The sequence below is a fragment of the Lucilia sericata genome, unplaced genomic scaffold, assembly GCF_015586225.1.
Source record: "Lucilia sericata isolate MDLA Ls3-8-SP2 unplaced genomic scaffold, ASM1558622v1 Contig000187F_arrow, whole genome shotgun sequence".
Lineage (NCBI taxonomy): Eukaryota > Metazoa > Arthropoda > Insecta > Diptera > Calliphoridae > Lucilia > Lucilia sericata.
In genome coordinates this window covers 502,442-527,500 of record NW_023994215.1, presented here as the reverse complement: position 1 = coordinate 527,500, position 25,059 = coordinate 502,442, and the positions used below count along the sequence as shown (strand labels likewise).

The following is a 25,059-nucleotide window of genomic DNA, read 5'->3' as shown; positions in this document are numbered from 1 at the left end:
CTAGACTATAGACTAGACTATAGACTAGACTATAGACTAGACTATAGACTAGACTATAGACTAGACTATAGACTAGACTATAGACTAGACTATAGACTAGACTATAGACTAGCTATAGACTAGACTATAGACTAGACTATAGACTAGACTATAGACTAGACTATAGACTAGACTATAGACTAGACTATAGACTAGACTATAGACTAGACTATAGACTAGACTATAGACTAGACTATAGACTAGACTATAGACTAGACTATAGACTAGACTATAGACTAGACTATAGACTAGACTATAGACTAGACTATAGACTAGACTATAGACTAGACTATAGACTAGACTATAGACTAGACTATAGACTAGACTATAGACTAGACTATAGACTAGACTATAGACTAGACTATAGACTAGACTATAGACTAGACTATAGACTAGACTATAGACTAGACTATAGACTAGACTATAGACTAGACTATAGACTGGACTATAGACTAGACTATAGACTGGACTATAGACTAGACTATAGACTAGACTATAGACTAGACTATAGACTAGACTATAGACTAGACTATAGACTAGACTATAGACTAGACTATAGACTAGACTATAGACTAGACTATAGACTAGACTATAGACTAGACTATAGACTAGACTATAGACTAGACTATAGACTAGACTATAGACTAGCCTATAGACTAGACTATAGACTAGACTATAGACTAGCCTATAGACTAGACTATAGACTAGACTATAGACTAGACTATAGACTAAACTATAGACTAGACTATAGACTAGACTATAGACTAGACTATAGACTAGATTATAGACTAAACTATAGACTAGACTATAGATTAGACTATAGACTAGACTATAGACTAGACTATAGGCTAGACCATAAACTAGACTATAATTTGATGACAGATTTATAAACTAGAATCACAGATTATAAACTAGAGGTCAAAATAATAAGTCTTCAAAATTTTCCTCTAATTCTGTTAGAGTCATTCCCATCTTAATTAGTGAGATGTTTCCCTTATTTTTACATTGTAGGAATATCTAAAAAATCGATCACAATTGACTGTTTGCAATTTCCTTTCCCAATTAATAATTTTAATAGCATGTGAAGTAAAATATTCGTATTATTAACTATTGTTTTGTAAGCATTATTACAGCAGACAGTGATAACTTTAAATTTAATTACCAATCATTTTTATTACACCTTACGTGTCGAAGATTCATAAACTTAAATACTTTTTACTTGATATAAAAGCATATACACTTATACCTAATATAACGGATGAGCTGTCCATAAGAAAAATTTAAAACTATAGACTCAAATCTATTTGTGAACGTATCATATTAAATTGCTCTCCATCAGGACCAGACTAAAGATTCTGTTGTAAAACTAACCTCGTTTTACTAGTCCAACATGTTTTCCCTTATGCTTTTTTAGTTGTCATTAAGCGTCACTCATTTTGTGAAAATTTTAAATCTAGTTGATATTTGTTTTTATTAATTTGTGGAAAAGTTAATTGTTTATTTGAAGTTTATTTTCTTATAGACAAATTCTCAAGCAATTAAATTGATACATGAAAATGTGCATTTTTTATATAAAAAATAATTTGATTATAATTTCATTTTTTTAGATTTTTTTAACTGATCAAATCAACTACAATATAAATAAACTTTAGGAATTTTTTCCATATTAGTTCAGTTAACACTTAAGGTTGAAATAAAGAAGTTCATTTGTGTAGTTTCTAATCGAAAATAAAAAAGTTTTTAAAATGAAGTTTCTAATTGTATTTGGATTTTTAATTTTGGCTGCTTGTACAGTACGGGTAAATAAAGGATTTAAAATATATCAAAAAATTACAAAATATGATCAAAATGATCTACATTTTTTGAAATTTTTAAAAATGTTAACTATAGTTAATCAAAAAAGTGTACATTGGAATATAAACTATTTTAGAAATAAATGTAGTTTTACCTATAGTCTATAATCCCGACTATAGTCTATAATCCTGACTATAGTCCATAGTCCTGACTATAGTCCATAGTCCTGACTATAGTCTAGAGTCCTGACTATAGTATATAGTCCTGACTATAGTCTAGATTCCTGACTATAGTCTATAGTTCTGATTATTGTCTATAGTCTTGACTATAGTCTAGACTATTGTCTATAGTCTTGACTATAGTCTACAGTCTTGACATGCAGTCCTGACATGCATAGTCACGACTATAGACTATAGTCCTGACTATAGCTTATAGTCCTGATTATAGTCTATAGTCCTTACTATAGTCTATAGTCCTGACTCTAGTCTATAGTCCTGACTCTAGTCTATAGTCCTGACTCTAGTCTATAGTCCTGACTCTAGTCTATAGTCCTGACTCTAGTCTATAGTCCTGACTCTAGTCTATAGTCCTGACTATAGTCTATAGTCCTGACTATAGTCTGTAGTCCTGACTATAGTCTACAGTCTTGACTATAGTCTATAGTCTTGACCAGTAGTATATAATCTTGACTATAGTCCGGACGTTCTTTATAAGTAAGGGACCTCAGGAGGCTACTATTCAAGACATATCAAATGCTTTTTTTCGTCTAAAGTCTTGACTTTAGTCTATAGTCATGACAATAGTCTATAGTCCTGACTGTAGCCTATAGTCCTGACTATAGTCCTGACAATAGGCTATAGTCCTGACTATAGTCTATAGTCCTGACCAAAGTCTATAGTACTGAATATAGTCTATAATTTTAATGAAATGTTAAAAACGAGTAATCGAAGATCTGTCGAACGAAGCATCATTTGTTAAAATCCGATAACTGGTTCCAAAGTTATTCAGTCATCAAAATTTCTAATTTTGAACAAAAATACCAGAGATTTCCTACTTTAAAGACCCATAAAATATGAACTGAATGAGTTAAGGATCTAATTTATACGCCACAGAATCCGCATTCAGGAGTAGAATATATGCTCCCGATTTGAAAAAAATCGAAGGGGACAAAAATTTAAAACAGGTTTTAACTCTCTTCTCTTCTCGAATTAAATATATTAATTTATATAGGGAGTAGGTTTATTTATACCAATTCTCATAAACGTCGGTAGGAAGATTTCAGTTCCTTATTTATTTCAAATTTTCATAGATCTATTTGTATTATTAAAATGGAGGGTACGGTCAATTATGGACCGATCCCCACAAAATGTTGTAGAGAGATGTTAGATGTTACTCCTTTTTTAGGGGAAATTATAGGATAGGGTCAATTAAGGCCACATAAAATTTAGTTAAGAGATTTTGGCTCGCAAGGAACTTACTTGAGTCGAATTTTATTGCTATACTCGTAGTTCTAAGCCAGTAATAGGCCTTAAAGTAAATTTATGGAGGGGCCTTATATGGGGGTTAGGGTCAATTATGGACCGATCCACATAAAATTTGGTGGAAAGGATTTGGCTCGTATAAAACTTACTTATATCAAATTTCATCGCTCGTATTTTTACGCCAATAATGATCGTTAAAGTAATTTCCTGAAGGGAGCCTTATATGGGGGGATAGGGTCAATTATAGATCCACATAAAAATTGCTGGAAAGGTTTTGGCTCCTGAGATACTTACTTATGCCAAATCACTTCGCTATACTCGTATTTTTACGCCAATAATAAGCGATAAAGTCATTTTCTTAAGGGGACCTTTTATGGGGGGTGGGGTCAATTATGGACCGATCCACATAAAATTTACTGGTTTTGGCTCATATAGAACTTACTTGTGTGAAATTTCATTGCTATACGCGTATTTTTAAGCAGTAATGAGCGTTAAAGTCATTTTCTAAAAGGGGCCTTATATGGGGTTTAGGGTCAATCATGGACCGATCCACATAAATTTTGGTGGAGACACATTGGCTTGCATGAAACCTATATGTGTCGAATTTCATCGCTATATTCGTATTTTTAAGCCAGTAATCAGCATTATAGTCATTTTCGAAAGGGGACCTTATATGGGGGGGTAGGTCCCAATGTGGTCCTATATCCGCCATAATTCAGGATTTTATTTCGGAAGTCAAAAAACTGACTTAGGAAATTTTGTGGCATTTGCTCCATAAACAACGAATTTGTGAATGTTTGAAGCTTTTTACACAATATTCCGGGGGTACATTTGTATGGGGGCTATGTGAAATCGTTGACCTATTTTTCCCAATTTCTATACCAAACATTTCTGATCAATAAAAAAATATTTTAAGAAAATTTCATCTCAATATCTCTTTTTTTGTGGACGCTGTCGTGCAAACATTTAGCATCTCATGTAGGAAGTAAGTAATCCTCCAAAAATAACAACTTTAGGTTTCTTTGAGTTATGTAAATCTGAAGGCTTTGCTAGAACAATAATATACTCGGAAATACTGCAATATAGTGGAAAATTTTAAATAAAATAACGCTGAAAGTCAATTGATGAATGGCCGAGTATAAAAAAAGATGATGTATTAGGACGAGTATATACTATTCATACAAACATCTTAGAATATTTTTATCTGAGATTACTACCACACGTAATGATGGGTCCAACACATTATGTACATTTAAACACAGTTAATTGTGAAATATATTGTACATATGTACGCTTCAGTCAACCTATTTAGCTTTGGGTTTGCTGGACCAAGCACTAGAAGTGTCATTTTGCGATCACTACAGTGAGATTTTTGCAGTTACCTATATTGAAAAATTATTAACTTTCAAATGCTTTCGATCTCTAGGAAAAGTACTCAGACAATTTTCAGAAGATATAACAGGAAAGGGAATACAGTGTATATAAAGTTTCTTTAATTTGTGTTGAAGATACCGTTCTTCTACTTTGTACAATATCTTTTACCGACACCCAATAGATCACACATCACTGAACCAAATACAGAATATCTTGCTGAAATTAGTACAACGTAGATTTTTATCAGTTAACTGTGTGGGATGGGAGTACTACAGTACTCGGTAATTATTCTAGAAAATTTCTGATATCAGACATGTCTGAAAAATTGTTAGTGGATGGGCAGACTCTTCTGTCAGGCATGTAAATAAATTGTAAATGATTCGAAAGAAATATCAAGATAGAGACAATAGAACAAAAAATTAATAGTTCATTCACGTCGTCAGTTTACACAAATTTTATGACCTGATGCCATAGATTTAGGAAAGAGTTCTATGTGTTTTCCACAACGGTAGACACATAAGTACCTCATTAAACCATTAAATAACATTGTGAACAAGTCAGCTTCAGAAAATTTATTGGGCAGTTTGGGTATAGCACTTTCTTCAACAAAATTTTCTGATATTCTAGTTACAGACGAAAGAAAAAAATACGGCTTAATAAGAAGAAATTTCAAGTACTCAAAAAGCCCACAGAAAGAGAATTTTAGGTAAAGAATAAATTAAAAAAGCAATTTTTTTAAAGCAATTAGGTCAACAATAACAGCAATATCATCAGGGTTCATTGCAAAATCTCAACTGGATTAAGTACAGAACTTTGGACTGATCGTTAAATCAAACACAGTAAAAGCGATAAAATCCGACAAATATTTATCGCACATTAGCTTGTTCATCTATTCCATAGCTTGTGTTTGATTCAATCACCGTTAGGCTGGTCAATATCAAAGTGATATAAGGGATCTTTAAGAGTATATGTTTGTACGTTATTGAAGGCCCCTCGATATCAATACAAACCGCTTGCGTAGGTATTCTTCTATTGAAAAATTTACTTATACATATAATGTAGTTTTCACTGATCTTCCCTTTTCATAAGTATATCGCTTGTTAGTTATTTAGTTAGTTTGTTAGTTAGGTAGTTAGTCAGTTAGTTCGTTAGTTAGTTAGTTTAGTTAGTTAGTTAGTTAGTTAGTTAGTTAGTTAGTTAGTTAGTTAGTAGTAGTTAGTTAGTTAGTTAGTTAGTAGTTAGTTCGTAGTTAGTTCGTTTCGTTAGTTAGTTAGTTAGTTAGTTAGTTAGTTAGTTAGTTAGTAGTTAGTTAGTTAGTTAGTTAGTTAGTTAGGTAGTTAGTTAGTTAGTTAGTTAGTTAGTTAGTAGTTAGTTAGTTAGTAGTTAGTTAGTTAGTTAGTTAGTTAGTTAGTTAGTAGTTAGTTAGTTAGTTAGTTAGTTAGTTTAGTTAGTTAGTTAGTTAGTAGTTAGTTAGTTAGTTAGTTAGTAGTTAGTTAGTTAGTTAGTTAGTTAGTTAGTTAGTTAGTAGTTAGTTAGTTAGTAGTAGTAGTTAGTAGTTAGTTAGTTAGTTAGTTAGTTAGTCGTTAGTTAGTTAGTTAGTTAGTTAGTTAGTTAGTTAGTTAGTTAGGTAGTTAGTTAGTTAGTTAGTTAGTTAGTTAGTTAGTTAGTTAGTTAGTTAGTTAGTTAGTTAGTTAGTTAGTTCGTTAGTTAGTTAGTTAGTTAGTTAGTTAGTTAGTTAGTTAGTTAGTTAGTTAGTTAGTTAGTAGTTAGTTAGTTAGTTAGTTAGTTAGTTCGTTAGTTAGTTAGTTAGTTAGTTAGTTAGTTAGTTAGTTAGTTAGTTAGTTAGTTAGTTAGTTAGTTAGTTAGTTAGTTAGTTAGTTAGTTAGTTAGTTAGTTAGTTAGTTAGTAGTTTTAGTTAGTTAGTTAGTTAGTTAGTAGTTAGTTAGTTAGTTAGTTAGTTAGTAGTTAGTTAGTTAGTTAGTTAGTTAGTTAGTTAGTTAGTTAGTTAGTTAGTTAGTTAGTTAGTTAGTTAGTTAGTTAGTTAGTTAGTTAGTTAGTTAGTTAGTTAGTAGTTAGTTAGTGTTAGTTAGTTAGTTAGTTAGTTAGTTAGTTAGTGTAGTTAGTTAGTTAGTTAGTAGTAGTTAGTAGTTAGTTAGTTAGTTAGTTAGTTAGTTAGTTAGTTAGTTAGTTAGTCTAGTTAGTTAGTTAGTTAGTTAGTAGTTAGATTCGTTAGTTAGTAGTTAGTAGTTAGTTAGTTAGTTAGTTAGTTAGTTAGTAGTTTAGTAGTTAGTTAGTTAGTTAGTTAGTTAGTTAGTTAGTTAAGTAGTTAGTAGTTAGTTAGTTAGGTTAGTTAGTAGTTAGTTAGTTAGTTAGTTAGTTAGTTAGTTAGTAGTAGTTAGTTAGTTAGTTAGTTAGTAGTTAGTTTTTAGTTAGTTAGTTAGTTAGTTAGTTAGTTAGTTAGTTAGTTAGTTAGTTAGTTAGTAGTTAGTAGTTAGTTAGTTAGTTAGTTAGTTAGTAGTTAGTTAGTTATTTAGTTAGTTAGTTAGTTAGTTAGTTAGTTAGTTAGTTAGTTACGTTAGTTAGTTAGTTAGTTAGTTAGTTTAGTTAGTTAGTTAGTTAGTAGTAGTTAGTTAGTTAGTTAGTTAGTTAGTTAGTTAGTTAGTTAGTTAGTTAGTTAGTTAGTTAGTAGTAGTTAGTTAGTCTAGTTTAGTTAGTTTAGTTAGTTAGTTAGTTAGTTAGTTAGTTAGTTAGTTAGTTAGTTAGTTAGTTAGTTAGTTAGTTAGTTAGTTAGTAGTTAGTTAGTTAGTTAGTAGTTAGTTAGTTAGTTAGTTAGTTAGTTAGTTAGTTAGTTAGTTAGTTAGTTAGTTAGTTAGTTAGTTAGTTAGTTAGTTAGTTAGTTAGTTAGTTAGTTAGTTAGTAGTAGTTAGTTAGTTAGTTAGTAGTTAGTTAGTTAGTTAGTTAGTTAGTTAGTAGTTAGTTAGTTAGTAGTTAGTTAGTTAGTTAGTTAGTTAGTTAGTTAGTTAGTTAGTTAGTTAGTAGTTAGTTAGTTAGTTAGTTAGTTAGTTAGTTAGTTAGTTAGTTAGTTAGTTAGTTAGTAGTTAGTTAGTTAGTTAGTTAGTTAATTAGTTAGTTAGTAGTTAGTTAGTAGTTAGTTAGTTAGTTAGTTAGTTAGTTAGTTAGTTAGTTAGTTAGTTAGTAGTTAGTTAGTTAGTTAGTAGGTTAGTTAGTTAGTTAGTTAGTTAGTTAGTTAGTTAGTTAGTTAGTTAGTTAGTTAGTTAGTTAGTTAGTTAGTTAGTTAGTTAGTTAGTTAGTTAGTTAGTAGTTAGTTAGTTAGTTAGTTAGTTAGTAGTTAGTTAGTTAGTAGTTAGTTAGTTAGTTAGTTATATCGCTTGTATTTTAGATCTTTCTCCGATACTCTGCTTATTACAATATGCATAAGTTTTATATTAGCCAAATGTGGTTCCAATAGACGAAACTCTAAAGTTTAGAAATTTTTTGACTTATTGTTCAGTTTTGGCTTTTATTTATTTAAATTATCCTGGTTTCATGAAATATCTATAGTTTTTGTTAAAATCGAAATCATTTCTTCTATTTTAAGGCTGAATTGACAAAAGAGGAAGCAGTTGCCATTGCTACTGGCTGTAAAGAAGAAGCTGGTGCCTCAGATGGTAAATAAAATTCTGGACAATAAATTATATTTTAATTTAAATATTAATCCAATTTTAATGATTACATTTAGCCGATTTTGAAGCCATGGTTAAACATCAACCAGCTGAGACCACAGAGGGTAAATGTATGCGTGCTTGTACTTTGAAGAAATTCGGAGTGGTAAGTGCCATTTTCTCTCATCCTAATTGTAACAACTACATGAACTATTATATAATTCCAGATGAGCGAAGAAGGTAAAATGCTTAAAGATGAAGCCATAGAATTATCTAAAGCCCTTATTAAGGATGAGGAGAAAAAAGAACTTGTTGTTGGTGTAATCGAAGCCTGTGAGGGCATAGAAGTTAGTGATGATCAGTAAGTTAAATAATTTATAACTGCTACCAGAGCCTACTTAACCATATTATATTCATTTAGTTGTGAAGCTGCTGAAGAATATGGTCATTGCTTGAAAACAGAATTTGAGAGTAAAGGTATAGCCTCAGCTGAAGATTTAGTAGCATAAATACTCATATGTATTAAATATTGTAACTGAATGATGACTCAATGCCTGGAAAAAGCTTTTGTATAATGGACATTTCTTTTTTAAACAATTTTTAACGATTTCTGGGAACTTCTACTTAAAGTGTCAACGAACTACTTTTGTTTTAAGTATTTCTCTGATTGTTTGTATATGAATAAAAAAAAAATAAATTAATAAAAATAATTTAAAAAAAAACGTTGTTAAGCTATAAAATCCAAGTTTGTTTATTTGTTTTTGTATTCTGTGTTAATTAAAAATTATTATCCATAGGCTTTGTGTTAATTTAAAGCAGACAATTTCGTACAATTTCTCTTGAAATACAAATAACTGGTTTTTGGTACTGTTTAACTGAGAAATAAATAAATAATTGTAGTTCAAGGTCGTAAAAAAGTCTGTTTTAAAATTTAAATAAGTGTAAGCCTAAATATTAGAAAAGTACTGGGTACTTAACTTGTCAAATAAAACAAAAAATTCATATAATAATAGCACGTGGCACCAGACAGTAATTTGGATATATTAAATTTAACAGATATTTAAAAAAATCTCAGAGTAGGTACTGACACTTTTGTGATGTATTATCTGAGGTTTGGGGATCAGGCGTTTTAGAGGGGAACTCTCTGAATATTCCACTCTAAATTTATCTGCTTTTTCCGTAAATCCTTCCATTAAACATTTTGTAGTTGCTTACATGCATTTTTGGATCTTGACCGCATTAAAATCTTGGCCCGGAAGTTGTAAAAAGCCTCCCAGCATATAAATTGCATCACACATCTGAAACTTTCTAAACTTTATACGACTTCAACCTAGCATTAGCCTCTCTTTCTTTCAATGTTCAAATATTCTTTTTACTTTTTAAAGGCTTTTGAAATAGTGTGACGATAAACCTTCAGATCTTTTGATATTTTTGTTAAAGGCCATTTTTGATTTTTTGGATAATTTTTCTATATTGATAGAGAGTAAAAATTAACTTGAAAACAGTACTAGAGCGTTGATGAAGAAGGTTCGTCGAAAAATACCCAATATAGTAGTATACCTAGTCAGTATAGACTGATATCGTTTTTTTTTTTTGCAAAGGTCAGAGAAAGCTATCCAGTTTTCTCCTGGTAATATTCTAATTTAGAAGGTGCAATCAAAGATTGGTATATAAACATATAACCAGCTATGCCATGACCAATGCGGTAATATCTCATTGAATCAGACTATTTAAGTCTCTTTATCAACAATAAATGTGTACAATAACTTATGTGATAAGTGAAGCTACGTCTAGCACTACTTCTGGACTAAATAGGTCGGAATATGTTTTATTAATGCCAGTCATGTAAAATAATGACTATAGTTTAGACTAAACTCGTTTATGAACTTTACGATTGACTAATTAATGAAGTATTCTATTGACAACCACCAATGGTGGTCCATCATATACATATACTTATACACTTCTGACTAGTTTATGGACAATAGGCTAGAGTATAGAATTTTGACTATAGTCTATGGACTAGCCTGCTAACTAACTAGTTGGTCTGTGGAGTAGTTTATATATTATTCTGTCGACTAGCCAATTGACTACCCTGTTGACTATGATCTGGTATATTGACTAAAAAAATCTTATTAGCAAGACTAGGGCACTATTGACTGAGTAGTCTATGGACAAGAATTTTAATTGTTCTTTAAACTATTTTGTTGATTCGTCTATTCAATAGTCTGATGAGTAATCCATGAACCAGTCGATTCAAAATATTGTAAGCAGTGAGTTAGTAATATAATTATTTAGTTAGTTATTTAGTAAGGTAGTGAGTAAGTTAATAAGATAATTAGTTATTTAGTTAGTTAGTTAGTTAGTTAGTTAGTTAGGTTAGTTAGTTAGTTAGTTAGTTAGTTAGTTAGTTAGTTAGTAGTTAGTTAGGTAGTTAGATTAGTTAGTTAGTTAGTTAGTTAGTGTTAGTTAGTTAGTTAGTTAGTAGTTTAGTTAGTTAGTAGGTAGCTTAAGTTAGTTAGTTAGTTAGTTAGTTAGTTAGTTAGTTAGTTGTTAGTTAGTTAGTTGTAGTTAGTTGTAGTTAGTTAGTTAGGTAGTTAGTTAGTTAGTTAGTTAGTTTAGTTTAGTTAGTTCAGTTAGTTAGTTAGTTAGTTAGTTAGTTAGTTAGTTAGTGAGTTAGTAGTTAGTTAGTTAGTTAGTAGTTAGTTAGTTAGTTAGTTAGTTAGTTAGTTAGTTAGGTAGTTAGTTAGTTAGTTAGTTAGTTAGTTAGTTAGTGTTAGTTAGTTAGTAGTTCGTAGTTAGTTAGTTAGTTAGTTAGTTAGTTAGTTAGTTAGTTAGTTAGTTAGTTAAGTTAGTTAGTTAGTTAGTTAGTTAGTTAGAGTTAGTTAGTTAGTTCGTTGTTAGGTTAGTTCGTTCGTTAGTTAGTTATTTAGTTAGTTAGGTTAGTTAGTTAGCTTAGTTAGTTAGTTTAGTTAGTTTAGTTAGTTAGTTAGTTAGAGTTAGTGAGTTAGTTCGTTAGTTACGTTAGTTAGTTAGTTAGTTAGTTAGTTAGTTAGTAGTTATTAGTAGTTCGTTAGTTAGTTAGTTAGTAGTAAGTAAGTTCGTTTATTTGATCTTCTATTGTACCTGAAACGAAGCCTATTGAAAATGGTTAACATAGGTCCATTATTCCACCTAGCCCCCATACAACTGAACCCCCCGAATAGGACTCTTAAGTTCATAATTATGTTTAAAATACTCGACAAAAAACTGCAAAACCAAGTTCTATACTAGCCTTGATGACCCTGATGAATTTCATAATATTAGGACCTCATTTGACCCTGACCCCTATACAAAACCCCTTCAAAATGTGACTTAAATATCCACAATTTTATTCTATAATAAATGGCTTAAGTATATCTGAGGCAAGATGCAATTCAACTTAAATACGTTGTTTGGAAAATTAAATGACATGTTTTATAATGGCCTCGCCCGACTATAATTTCTTACTGGTTTTGGATTATTCCCGTTCAGTTTTAATAATAAGTAAGTTTTTGTTATACTTTATTCATCACATCGTTATTTCTTTAAATTAATTATATTTTTGCAATTTAATCGAAATCAACCATTTTCTCCATTATTCAAATATCTTTCATGCCACTCTCGTTCAAACGTTGCAAAATGCAGCCATTTGCCATATGAGAACGTTCACAGCGATCGGTTTCTCTAGCTATCACTTTATTACATTCGGCTATAATTGTTTTAAGGTGATTCTTATCGATGGCATTGTTAAATAAGTAGGTAAAAAATGGTATAATTTCAGATTCATTTAGGGTGTTATCGGCTGAGAACTGAAAGTATAAGATGTATACCGAAAAAATTATAAAATTATTCTTTATTTATCGCAATAAATTACTCACCAAATTATGTTTTTTCATTATACAGTAACGTATACATTTCGCATTTCTCACAGCATCACGTGATCCATTTGCAATATCTTCGAAACCGGCTGTAATAAGTGAAATTGAAAAAAAAAATGATTATGTATTATTATTATTTTTTGTAAATTACATCACTTAATATTTAAAAAGGCCTGTCAATACATTTTTAAATTTTGCGAGAAAAAAATTTAAATTATGTGAATCCCTTCAAAGTTATGACATAAGTTCTAGAATATATTCTCTATCTAATAAAAAGGTAATATTTTCGTAATAATAATATTTCGGACCATCGGTACATAAGGTACTAAGGTACAGACCAGTCTTTGGCGGTATCTTACCATGAGAACTTAACATTATCTGTTGCGTTTTCTTTAAACATTGAATACTTACTGTCACTTATTTCAATCTTTTTAGTATTCTCTTCATCTTCATAACAATCTTCCACAGAAGCTTTAGCTAATTCCATTAAGCCATCTAGAGATTGCTGAAAAGGTTAAAATTGGATTTTAAAATAAATTGAAAATGTATTGCATGATTTTCTGAATACTAATACCTGCCAAGCTTCCTCTATGAAAGCTGCTAAAATTACTATTATAAATAATTTCATATTTATTCCCCGAAATATAAATAGAATTAAATTTTAAGGTTTTATTTAAATCAATGTATAAGTGTAACTAAATTCCTTTGTAAATTTTCAATTGTTTTATATCGTATGAAAATTGCAAGTGATCATTTAAATTTAATTTTCACACCGTATTTTAATTTTATAACTATTTAATTGCTGAAAACACAATAAAATTTGAAGCTGTGATTCATAATGAGAACCATAGTACTTATTAACTTCAAAGCTGTTTTAGTAATAAAATATGATAACAGTTTTACTAAATTATGAAGCTGGTATGATCAAATTTCCGTTCAAAATTATATCTAGGACAAACTATTATATATTAGAGTTAACCCGGTTGTTGGGAGTGGCAGTCTAGAACTGGTGATTCTATCCGCATTACTAAAGATCCTCAGCATTGCTAAACCCTCATATCACTAATTTGGACTAAAGTTTATAGTCTTTATAGTCTGGCCTATAGATAAGCCTATAGTCTGAACTATAGTTTAGCCTATAGTCTGAACTATAGATTAGTCTATAGTCTAGATTATAGATTAGTCTATAGTCTCGACTATAGATTAGTAGATAGTCTGGACTATAGATTAGTCTATAGTCTGGACTAGAGATTAGTCTATAGTCTGGACTATAGATTAGTCTATAGTATAGACTATAGATCAGTCTATAGTCTGGACTATAGATTAGTCTATAGTATAGACTATTGATCAGTCTATAGGCTGGACTATAGATTAGTCTATAGTCTGAACTATAGATTAGTCTATAGTCTGAACTATAGATTAGTCTATAGTCTGAACTATAGATTAGTCTATAGTATAGACTATAGATTAGTCTATAGTATGGACTATAGATTAGTCTATAATATAGACTATAGATCAGTCTATAGTCTGGACTATAGATTAGTCTATAGTATAGACTATAGATCAGTCTATAGTCTGGACTATAGATTAGTCTATAGTATAGACTATAGATCAGTCTATAGTCTGGACTATAGATTAGTCTATAGTCTGAACTATATATTAGTCTATATTCTGAACTATAGATTAGTCTATAGTATAGACTATAGATTAGTCTATAGTATGGACTATAGATTAGTCTATAGTCTGGTCCATAGATAGTCTTTAGTCTCGACTATATATAAGTCTATAGTCTGGACTATAGATTAGTCTATTGTCTGGACTATAGATTAGTCTATAGTCTGGACTATAGATTAGTCTATAGTCTGGACTATAGATTAGTCTATAATCTGGACTATAGATTAGTCTATAGTCTGGACTATAGATTAGTCTATAGTCTGGACTATAGATTAGTCTATAGTCTGGACTATAGATTAGTCTATAGTCTGGACTATAGATTAGTCTATAGTCTGGACTATAGATTAGTCTATAGTCTGGACTATAGATTAGTCTATAGTCTGGACTATAGATTAGTCTATAGTCTGGACTATAGATTAGTCTATAGTCTGGACTATAGATTAGTCTATAGTCTGGACTATAGATTAGTCTATAGTCTGGACTATAGATTAGTCTATAGTCTGGACTATTGTTTAGTCTATAGTCCAGACTATAGATTAGTTTGTAGTCTGGACTATAGATTAGTCTGCACTATAGATTAGTTTTTAGTCTGCACTATTGAGCAGTCTATAGCCTGGACTGTAGATTATTCTGCACTATAGATTAGTCTATAATCTGGACCATAGATTAGTCCATAGTCTAGACCAAAGATTAGTCTATATTCTGTACTTTAACTTAGTCTATAGCCTGGACTACAGATTAGTCTGCACTATAGGTTAGTTTATAGTCTGAACTATAGATTAGTCTACAGTCTGGACTACAGATTAGTCTATAGTCTGGACTATAGATTAGTGTATAGTATGGACTATAGAATAGTTTATAGTCTAGTCTGCACTATAGATTAGTCTATAGTCTGGACTATAGATTACACTATAGAATAGTCTATAGTGGACTATAGATTAGTTTGCAGTTTGTACTATAGATTAGACTACATATATATATATATATATATATATATATATATATATATATATATATATATATATATATATATATATATATTGGACTACAGAATAGTCTAGCCTGGACTATAGATTAGTCTATAGTATGGATTATAGATTAGTCTATAGTCTGGACTATGGATTATAATATAGTCTGGACTATAGAATAGTCTATAGTGGACTATAGATTAGTCTTTAGTCTGGATCATAGTTTAGTTATAGGTTAATCTAGTCTGGGCTTTCAATTAGTCTATAGTCTTGACTGTAGATTTGTCTATAGTTTGTACTAATTAGTAGTCTATAGTCTGGACTTTAGATTAGTCTATAGTCTGGACTATAGATTAGTCTATAGTCTGGACTAAAGATTAGTCTATAGTGTGGGCTATAGATTAGTCTATAGTCTGAGTTATAAATTAGTCTGTTGTCTGGACTATTGATTAGTCTAAGGTGTGGATAATAGATTAGTCTATAGTCTGGTGTGGATAATAGATAAGTGTATAGTGTAGACTATAGACCAGTCTGGATTGTAGATTAGTCTCTAGTCTGGACTAAAGTCTTAAGTCTGGACTGTAGATTAGTTTACAGTTTGAACTATAGATTATATACTAGTATGGAATATAGATTAGTCTACAGTTTGGACTATAGATTAGTCAATAGTCTGCACTATATGTATGTTAGTCTATAGTCTGGACTATAGATTAGTCTATAGTTTGGACTATAGATATAGATATTCACTATAGTTTATTTAGTAGTCTGTACTATAGATTAATTTGTATTCTGGATTATAGTTTAGTTAATAGTATGTACAATAAATTTTGTCTATAGTCTGGACTAATATTAGTCTAAGTCTGGACTTTAGATTGTGAACTATAGATTGATCTTATCCAATATTTTATAATAAAAAAAAATCATTTAATATGGTTTTTTAAAATTTAGTTTTATTATTTATTCCAGTACAACATTGTCAAATACTTAGTGGATGTATGGTTTTACTTGCCACCACCACCTCCGCCGCCGCCACCACCGCCTCCGAAGGAACCGCCTCCACCGCCACCTCCTCCACCACCACCAGGACTTGGTTTAGGATTCGGCAGAGGATTGGGATTAGGATTGCCTAAATAGTAATATATGAAATTAGTATTTGAGTTTAGCACAAAATCCCTCAAATTAAAACTCACCCAAGGCACATGCTATTAAAGCCAAAACAACAATAAACAAAGCTAAGAATTTCATCTTGTAGATGTCAAAACCACAATGATGTAAAATAAATTTTGTCAAGTAATATTTATACCAAGATTCAAATGCGTTTTTGCATTCAAGTGCTAAATAATATTCTTGGAAATTTAAGTAAACAAAAATTATTGCTGGGATTTACCTTAAAATGAAAACAATTCTCATAAATAAAATCTATTAATAATGTCAAATTGTTTGACAGACGTTTAAAAGGCATTTATTTAGTTACATACATAATTAAATGCAGGTTTTTATAAATACTTTTCTAAATTTTATTCAATTAAAAACTGTTATCAGTACAGTTTATAAATTCTAAGTAAGCATTACTTGTGGGGTAATGGAACGTGACTGCAAATTCCACGTGTTGAGCTGTCATTCTGGGTGCAGGAGTTAAATGTTCAAAATATTTTATTGATAATAAATCTACATATTAGAGAGTTCATTAAATGGAAAATTTATGATGATTTGTTTTAAATGATTACAAGTGATTGATTTTAAAAATAATAATATGTATGTATATTAATTATGAAGGTATCTAATTTTCAGAGTTGAGTTTTCAGTACTGACTTTATGATGTCTGATATAGGTTAATATAATAAGTAAGTCAATATTCTTAGATTCGTCGAAAGATATTTTTACTTTCCCTAGTATCACCCCATTACTATTAAAATGGACCAGGTGCAGTACAGACTTTTCGATAATACAAATTCGTATTTGGACTATATTCTAGATTTCCAGCTATTAAGAATCTCATGTAGGAATACATCTTAACCGATGCGTATTTATGTACAGACCCTCGTTCCCTACCAGCGATTGAACTGAACCAGAACTGAACTAGAACTGAAATAGAACTGAACTAGAACTAGAACTGAACTAGAACTAAACTAGAACTGAACTAGAACTGAACTAGAACTGAACTAGAACTGAACTAGAACTGAACTAGAACTGAACTAGAACTGAACTAGAACTGAACTAGAACTGAACTAGAACTGAACTAGAACTGAACTAGAACTGAACTAGAACTGAACTAGAACTGAACTAGAACTGAACTAGAACTGAACTAGAACTGAACTAGAACTGAACTGGAACTGAACTAGAACTAGAACTAGAACTAGAACTAGAACTGAACTAGAACTGAACTAGAACTGAACTAGAACTGAACTAGAACTGAACTAGAACTGAACTAGAACTGAACTATAACTGAACTATAACTGAACTAGAACTGAACTAGAACTGAACTAGAACTGAACTAGAACTGAACTAGAACTGAACTAGAACTGAACTAGAACTGAACTAGAACTGAATTGAACTAGAACTGAACTAGAACTGAACTAGAACTGAACTAGAATTGAACTAGAACTGAACTAGAACTGAACTAGAACTGAACTAGAACTAAACTAGAACTGAACTAGAACTGAACTAGAACTGAACTAGAATTGAACTAGAACTGAACTAGAACTGAACTAGAACTGAACTAGAACTGAACTAGAACTGAACTAGAACTGAACTAGAACTGAACTAGAACTGAACTAGAACTGAACTAGAACTGAACTAGAACTGAACTAGAACTGAACTAGAACTGAACTAGAACTGAACTAGAACTGAACTATAACTGAACTATAACTGAACTAGAACTGAACTAGAACTGAACTAGAACTGAACTAGAACTGAACTAGAACTGAACTAGAACTGAACTAGAACTGAACTAGAATTGAACTAGAACTGAACTAGAACTGAACTAGAACTGAACTAGAACTGAACTAGAACTGAACTAGAACTGAACTAAAACTGAACTAGAACTGAACTAGAACTGAACTAGAATTGAACTAGAACTGAACTAGAACTGAACTAGAACTGAACTAGAACTGAACTAGAACTGAAATAGAACTGAACTAGAACTGAACTAGATCTGAACAAGAACTGAACTAGAACTGAACTAGAACTGAACTAGAACTGAACTAGATCTGAACTAGAACTGAACTAGAACTGAACTAGATCTGAACTAGAACTGAGCTAGAACTGAACAATTTGTTAAAAAATAATTCTGAAATCTTCTCGGAATTTGGTCTTAAAACTTCCGTAACTTTGGGCTGATTACGGGAAAAATTATTGTAAAAATTGTTTTAGAGTATTTTTGGTCCACAAAAAGATTTTTAGGGGATTGTAGTGCCAACCTGGGCTACTTCAGCATTTTGATTATTTTGGAATTTCTTAGCCTTTTATAATGCACTAAAAGTCCAGAAAAATATTTTTTTAATCTGCACATTTTATTCAAATATTCATATAAAAACAATTAAGAACTTATATTTATAAATTAATATTTTATTACATTAATTCATCCATTAAAATGTCGTAGGTTGACAGATTCAACGTGATAGCATTATTTATTAAAACAATATAAATATTTGGTTAAATTTTAATATTTATTAAATCCATAGTATAAAATAGTAAACAATTAACGAGATTTTGCAAAATTTAGAAAATATATACATCATTTATGGGCACTGAAATGTTGAAATTTAATTTATCCAAATTATTTGCCACCGCCACCACCACCTCCTCCAAAAAGACCACCACCGCCTCCTCCATGTTTACCTTCGCCGCCACCTCTTCCCCCAAAGAAACCACCACCGCCACCACCATGTTTACCATCACTACCACCACCTCCCCCAAAGAAACCTCCTCCTCCGTCTCCACCATGTTTACCTTCGGCACCACCCCTTCCCCCAAAAAAACCACCACCACCTTCACCTCCACGACTACTTTGGGCTCTACACATTAAACAGCTTATTAGCAGTACAGCAAAAATTAATAACAATTTCATTGTTGCAACTTCACTTTCTTTAACTTCTTAGAAGTTTAATATAAAAAGTGTCAGGCTTTTATACTTTTTTTGGAAAAAATCTTTTCAATACTTATTCTTAGTAATTGAATTAGCTCGAATTCGCAATAATACACACAGACCCACAGACATCTTAGAAAATTTTTAATCTTTATTAAGACGCAAACAATTACTGGATATTTATTGATCATGTTTGGAATTATAAATTTATTTATAACTTTTGAATTACTTATTATTAGATTGTTAAAAAACAATAACAATATGCCAGACTTTCTTACTTATCACACACCCTCTTATAAAAAATTTAATAAATATATAAGGAATCGGGTTATATTATAAAGTTATTTATGTAATTTTAGTGGAAAAGATATATTGGCCTTGTGTAGACTTTACAGATCACAATTTTAAAGATAATTAGATTAAATTAAATATTAGCAATGTTGGTCAATTATTTCACCTAGCCCCCATACAACAGAGGCCCCAAAAAAAGGCTTTCGATAAAAAGCGGTACAACAAAGTTTTATACAAGCCAAATTTCGTATAATCGGGCCTCATTTGACCCTAGCTCCCATACAAACTCCCCTTCAGAACATAACATGAATGTCCACGATTCACTTGTACACACTAATATCGCGATGAAATTCAGCACAAATAAATATTATATATTTAAGTATAAATCTATGCACCAAATTTTATCGGTCCTTATTTGCCCCTTGCCCCTATGTAAAGACTCTTTCAGAAAATTTGTTTTTCATCCATAAATTGCTGAAATATATTGGAACCAACGTAGTAATCCAGATGCATAAATGTAAAAAATAAATCACATTTCACCGAGACCAAAAATTTTTTTCGGAATTGGGTCTTAACTTATAACGAAGATATAAAATGCAGAATATCATTATTGAAGAGCTGGGGAGTTAGTTAGTTTTTTAGTTAGTTAGATTGATAGTTAGTTAGTTAGTTAGTTAGTTAGTTAGTTAGTTAGTTAGTTAGTTAGTTAGTTAGTTAGTTAGTTAGTTAGTTAGTTAGTTAGTTAGTTAGTTAGTTAGTTAGTTAGTTAGTTAGTTAGTTAGTTAGTAGTTAGTAGTTAGTAGTTAGTTAGTTAGTTAGTTAGTTAGTTAGTTAGTTAGTTAGTTAGTTAGTTAGTTAGTTAGTTAGTTAGTTAGTAGTTAGTTAGTTAGTAGTTAGTTAGTTAGTTAGTTAGTTAGTTAGTTAGTTAGTTAGTTAGTTAGTTAGTTAGTTAGTTAGTTAGTTAGTTAGTTAGTTAGTAGTTAGTTAGTTAGTTAGTTAGTTAGTTAGTTAGTTAGTTAGTAGTTAGTTAGTTAGTTAGTTAGTTAGTTAGTTAGTTAGTTAGTTAGTTAGTTAGTTAGTTAGTTAGTTAGTTAGTTAGTTAGTTAGTTAGTTAGTTAGTTAGTAGTTAGTTAGTTAGTTAGTTAGTTAGTTAGTTAGTTAGTTAGTTAGTAGTTAGTTAGTTAGTTAGTTAGTTAGTTAGTTAGTTAGTAGTTAGTTAGTTAGTAGTAGTTAGTTAGTTAGTTAGTTAGTTAGTTAGTTAGTTAGTTAGTTAGTTAGTTAGTTAGTTAGTTAGTTAGTTAGTTAGTTAGTTAGTTAGTTAGTTAGTTAGTTAGTTAGTTAGTTAGTTAGTTAGTTAGTAGTTAGTTAGTTAGTTAGTTAGTTAGTTAGTTAGTTAGTTAGTTAGTTAGTTAGTTAGTTAGTTAGTTAGTTAGTTAGTTAGTTAGTTAGTTAGTTAGTTAGTTAGTTAGTTAGTTAGTTAGTTAGTTAGTAGTTAGTTAGTTAGTTAGTTAGTTAGTTAGTTAGTTAGTTAGTTAGTTAGTTAGTTAGTTAGTTAGTTAGTAGTTAGTTAGTTAGTTAGTTAGTTAGTTAGTTAGTTAGTTAGTTAGTTAGTTAGTTAGTTAGTTAGTTAGTTAGTTAGTAGTTAGTTAGTTAGTTAGTTAGTTAGTTAGTAGTTAGTTAGTTAGTTAGTTAGTTAGTTAGTTAGTTAGTTAGTTAGTTAGTTAGTTAGTTAGTTAGTTAGTTAGTTAGTTAGTTAGTTAGTTAGTTAGTTAGTTAGTTAGTTAGTTAGTTAGTTAGTTAGTTAGTTAGTTAGTTAGTAGTTAGTTAGTTAGTAGTTAGTTAGTTAGTTAGTTAGTAGTTAGTTAGTTAGTTAGTTAGTTAGTTAGTTAGTTAGTTAGTTAGTTAGTTAGTTAGTTAGTTAGTAGTTAGTTAGTTAGTAGTTAGTTAGTTAGTTAGTTAGTTAGTAGTTAGTTAGTTAGTTAGTTAGTAGTTAGTTAGTTAGTTAGTTAGTTAGTTAGTAGTTAGTTAGTTAGTTAGTTAGTAGTAGTTAGTTAGTTAGTTAGTTAGTTAGTTAGTTAGTTAGTTAGTTAGTTAGTTAGTTAGTTAGTTAGTTAGTTAGTAGTTAGTTAGTTAGTTAGTTAGTTAGTTAGTTAGTTAGTTAGTTAGTTAGTTAGTAGTTAGTTAGTTAGTTAGTTAGTTAGTTAGTTAGTTAGTTAGTTAGTTAGTTAGTTAGTTAGTTAGTCGTTAGTTAGTTAGTTAGTTAGTTAGTTAGTTAGTTAGTTAGTTAGTAGTTAGTTAGTTAGTTAGTTAGTTAGTTAGTTAGTTAGTTAGTTAGTTAGTTAGTTAGTTAGTTAGTTAGTTAGTTAGTTAGTTAGTTAGTTAGTTAGTTAGTTAATCTCCAAGGGGATGTTAGTCACATCAAATCCGAAGAAGTATTTTGTCAGAGGAAAACTGTGAGAACTGGTAGATACAAATTTCCCTTTGACCAGCAACATTGCGTCATTTTTTATATACGTTTCACTAGGAAGTACTGAATTCAAAATTTCTCATAACTTTTTCGACATTTGTTATATGATATATGAAGTTTGACTTCCTTTTGGACCTGCATACCTATGGGTTTTATATTCAAATTAAATTTTCTCTATAAATATTTTTATATATATTTATTCTCAAATCTACATATTTTATTTTAATTTCATATAATGATTAATATGTAACCAAATATACAACAAATCTACCTTAAATATTGAACAAAACTTTAATTGCATTAATAAAATTCTATTAATTATATGCTGGTTTAACCCATCAACAGCTGTGACTTTGAAATTCGATGTGATATGAATATTTATGAAAAACCAACTTGTTTTGAAATATTATTTAATTAAAAAATTAGCACAAATTGTTTGTAATTTACATTAATTAAGTCACAAGCCAATACGTAGTATAAAAAAGAAAACAACAAAATGTTAGTGAAGTCAATAAAACGTATACAGATTATTGGTCTTTAAGTGTTGAAAATTGATTTATCCGAATTTTTTTCTACCGCCACCACCACCTCCTCCGTAAGAACCACCGCCACCACCTCCGTAAGAACCACCACCACCTCCACCATATGGACCACCGCCTCCTCCACCTTGTTTACCTCCGCCACCACCACCACCTACGGGATATCCTCCCCCACCTCCACCACCATATTTACCACCACCGCCGCCTCCTGTAGGACCTCCCCCTCCTCCTCCACCGCCATATTTACCACCTCCGCCACCACCGTTCTTATATTGGGCATTGCAGATTAAGCCGCTTATTAGCAGTAAACCAAAAATTAACAACAACTTCATTGTTCCAACTTTTCGATCTTAAATTTCTTATACGAATATATTAAAAACTGTAAGGCTTATATACTTTTATAGAAAACCCCCTTAATTAGTACTTATTCCTAGTAATTCAATTAGTAGCTATAATGTGCTATAAACACAGACTTAGGAAATTTTGTAAACTTTATTAATATGCAAACAATTATTGGATATTTAGTGATCGTGTTTGGAATTATAAATAACCTTTAATTTATTATTAGAAATTTTAAAATAATAACAAATTTAACAGACTGATTTACCAGATGAAAATAAATTATCCGTTAGCCAATTATCTGAGGGGTCTAATTTTTATTACTTGAAATTGTAATTTTTCCAAATTCTAGCAAATCATTATCCAAATATTTGTAGATTTTTTAAATAACTAAAAATCGTGTATTGTAACATAAAAATAACACTTAATTAGATTTTTGCGAAGGAACCCTTGAAATAATTCTTAAAATGTATAATTTTTAAAATCTTGTAGAACAAAAAAGGTCCATAAAAGAAAAAATAACGGAAGGAGTAGAGAAGGGTGAATTTATAGGGCAGCAAGAGGCATATTAATGTTAAAGAGAATGAAATTTTTAATGAAGTCACCAGATCGGAGGTCTATTCCGAGCGTTAAAGATTTCTAATTATTATAATTAAGAATGTCTATCAATTTGAAATTTCTAGAAAACAAATCAATATAACTGGAAAGACAAAGTCATGTAATACATATGTATATACTGACTGATTGCAATTACATTCGCATAAAAAACATGGATCCTTCATGGTCCCTTTTCTTATACTAAATAAAAAACAAGTAAGAAAGTATAGTCGGGCGTGGCCGACCATATGATACCCTACACCAGTTATGAATATTAAATGTGATTAATTTTTCATAATAAAGCATTTATCTTCAATATTCCCTTGTTCCGATACATTTAAGCAATTTATGGATAAAAAACTAATTTTCTGAAAGAGGCTTTATATGGGGGCTAGGGGCAAATATGGACCAAGCCCGATAAAATTTTGTGAATATATTTATATTTACATAATATATTATTATGCTGAATTTCATCGCGATATTTGCGTTTATAAGTTAATTTGGGACATTCAAGTAATTTTCTGAAGGGGACTATATATGGGAGCTAGGGTCAAATGGGGCCCGATCCTTATGAAATTTGGCAGGGTCATCAAGACTTCTATAAAACTTAGTTGTGCCGCATTTTATCGATATATCTGTATATTTAACATAATTATGAGCTCAAAAGCCCTTTTCGGGGGGTGCTGTTCTATTGGGGGCTAGGTGAAATAATGGACCGATTTTAACCATTTTCAATAGGCTTCGTCCTTGGGTCAAATAAAACGTGCGTGCCAAATTTCATCCAATTATCTTGAAAATTGCGACCTGTACCTTGCGCACAAGGTTTACATGGACAGTCCGTCTGGCTTAATAGCTTAATCGAAAAACGATTCTAAGCCGATTGGTATACTTTAAGGTGGGTCTAGGACGAATATTTTTGTATGTTACAAACATCAGCACAAATCCAATATACCCTCCCCACTAAAGTGGTGTAAGGTATAATAAATAAAAAGAAATAAAGATATAGAAGTTAAAGAGAATGAAAGTTTCGACCAAGTATTGGATGATAGTGTCAGTCAATAGGCTGTCACCTGATTGAAGATCCAGTTTGGGCATTAAAGGTTTCAGATTATAATCATTAACAATGTATAGTCATTAGAGCGTGTATAGAGTCTAAACCGATGATCGATCTTCATGACCGATGACCGATCACTTGAGACAAGATGTTGAAGTGCTTTGCCTGAACACCTGCCTTGATGGCCTTATTTCACGGTGTTCTTTTTCATCCACAGGGTGAGCTTCTTTGAAGACTCACCACCGCCCCTTTGTGTTTCTTACACCAACTCACCAACCAGGACAAAGTGCTACGAACAACTGGCCACCCGTTGTATCAGGTTATGTGGTTCAACCCCATGTCAAATAATTCCAAAGAAAGGATATTTGATCATCACCAGTTTAGAATCACGGCAGACTTGAGGTACTGGTACCACCTTTTTACACCGGGATGGGATCTATCATCATAGATCGCTTGAGACGTGTTTAGAAGACTCTAAAGAAGCATATAGGAGTTAAAGAAAATAAATTTTTTAATCAATTCGATGTCACCAGATCGAAGGTCCATTCAGCGGATAAATTATATTTATTAACAATGTCTTTTAGAGCGTGTATATAGTCTAAACCGATGATCAATCTTCATGACCAATGATCGACCACTTCACTTCATAGAATCTGAGACGTGGACAATGATTCTAGAGCGACCCTCATTTAACTACAGATTTTAGGAGAAAGTGGAATTAATGTCCCTAGAAGTGGAGACATTATGGACTGGAATGTCACTGTTAAACAATGAATCCTACGATATGTACATCC

At 30.8% G+C, this 25,059-nt stretch overlaps 4 protein-coding genes across 4 annotated transcripts; 1 reads left to right on the top strand and 3 right to left on the bottom strand.

Moving 5' to 3' along the window:
* Window positions 1-1,664: 1,664 nt before the first annotated feature.
* On the top strand, window positions 1,665-9,091 carry LOC119601731 (general odorant-binding protein 19d-like). The gene is made up of 5 exons (XM_037952866.1): window positions 1,665-1,838; window positions 8,287-8,356; window positions 8,428-8,516; window positions 8,578-8,711; window positions 8,772-9,091. Exons 1-5 carry the CDS (start codon window positions 1,785-1,787, stop codon window positions 8,857-8,859), a joined length of 435 nt encoding a protein of 144 aa, XP_037808794.1. The 5' UTR covers window positions 1,665-1,784; the 3' UTR covers window positions 8,860-9,091.
* A 2,785-nt stretch (window positions 9,092-11,876) lies between these two features.
* Window positions 11,877-13,105, bottom strand: LOC119601740 (general odorant-binding protein 19d-like). The gene is made up of 4 exons (XM_037952878.1): window positions 12,824-13,105; window positions 12,661-12,754; window positions 12,250-12,338; window positions 11,877-12,180 (listed from the first exon to the last, which is right to left on the bottom strand). The coding sequence occupies exons 1-4, from the start codon at window positions 12,875-12,877 to the stop codon at window positions 11,971-11,973; spliced, it is 447 nt and encodes a 148-aa protein (XP_037808806.1). The 5' UTR covers window positions 12,878-13,105; the 3' UTR covers window positions 11,877-11,970.
* A 2,709-nt stretch (window positions 13,106-15,814) lies between these two features.
* LOC119601745 (putative uncharacterized protein DDB_G0287183) lies at window positions 15,815-16,242 on the bottom strand. Its single transcript, XM_037952885.1, has 2 exons — window positions 16,082-16,242; window positions 15,815-16,017 (listed from the first exon to the last, which is right to left on the bottom strand). Exons 1-2 carry the CDS (start codon window positions 16,134-16,136, stop codon window positions 15,893-15,895), a joined length of 180 nt encoding a protein of 59 aa, XP_037808813.1. The 5' UTR covers window positions 16,137-16,242; the 3' UTR covers window positions 15,815-15,892.
* Window positions 16,243-22,292: 6,050 nt separating this feature from the next.
* On the bottom strand, window positions 22,293-22,607 carry LOC119601752 (glycine-rich RNA-binding protein 7-like). Its single transcript, XM_037952892.1, has one exon. The coding sequence runs from the start codon at window positions 22,605-22,607 to the stop codon at window positions 22,293-22,295; it is 315 nt and encodes a 104-aa protein (XP_037808820.1).
* Window positions 22,608-25,059: the final 2,452 nt, after the last annotated feature.

What these genes read in the sequence shown, in the direction of transcription:
- LOC119601731 (XM_037952866.1), top strand. Translation starts at nt 1,785, where the DNA reads ATGAAGTTTCTAATTGTATTTGGATTTTTAATTTTGGCTGCTTGTACA. An exon ending in AGAAGCTGGTGCCTCAGATG is followed by an intron (nt 8,357 to 8,427) that starts GTAAATAAAATT and finishes GATTACATTTAG; the next exon opens with CCGATTTTGAAGCCATGGTT. An exon ending in CTTTGAAGAAATTCGGAGTG is followed by an intron (nt 8,517 to 8,577) that starts GTAAGTGCCATT and finishes ATATAATTCCAG; the next exon opens with ATGAGCGAAGAAGGTAAAAT.
- LOC119601740 (XM_037952878.1), bottom strand. Translation starts at nt 12,877, where the DNA reads ATGAAATTATTTATAATAGTAATTTTAGCAGCTTTCATAGAGGAAGCT. An exon ending in TCATAGAGGAAGCTTGGCAG is followed by an intron (nt 12,755 to 12,823) that starts GTATTAGTATTC and finishes TAACCTTTTCAG; the next exon opens with CAATCTCTAGATGGCTTAAT. An exon ending in TAATGAAAAAACATAATTTG is followed by an intron (nt 12,181 to 12,249) that starts GTGAGTAATTTA and finishes TTATACTTTCAG; the next exon opens with TTCTCAGCCGATAACACCCT.
- LOC119601745 (XM_037952885.1), bottom strand. Translation starts at nt 16,136, where the DNA reads ATGAAATTCTTAGCTTTGTTTATTGTTGTTTTGGCTTTAATAGCATGT. An exon ending in TTTAATAGCATGTGCCTTGG is followed by an intron (nt 16,018 to 16,081) that starts GTGAGTTTTAAT and finishes ATTACTATTTAG; the next exon opens with GCAATCCTAATCCCAATCCT.
- LOC119601752 (XM_037952892.1), bottom strand. Translation starts at nt 22,607, where the DNA reads ATGAAGTTGTTGTTAATTTTTGGTTTACTGCTAATAAGCGGCTTAATC.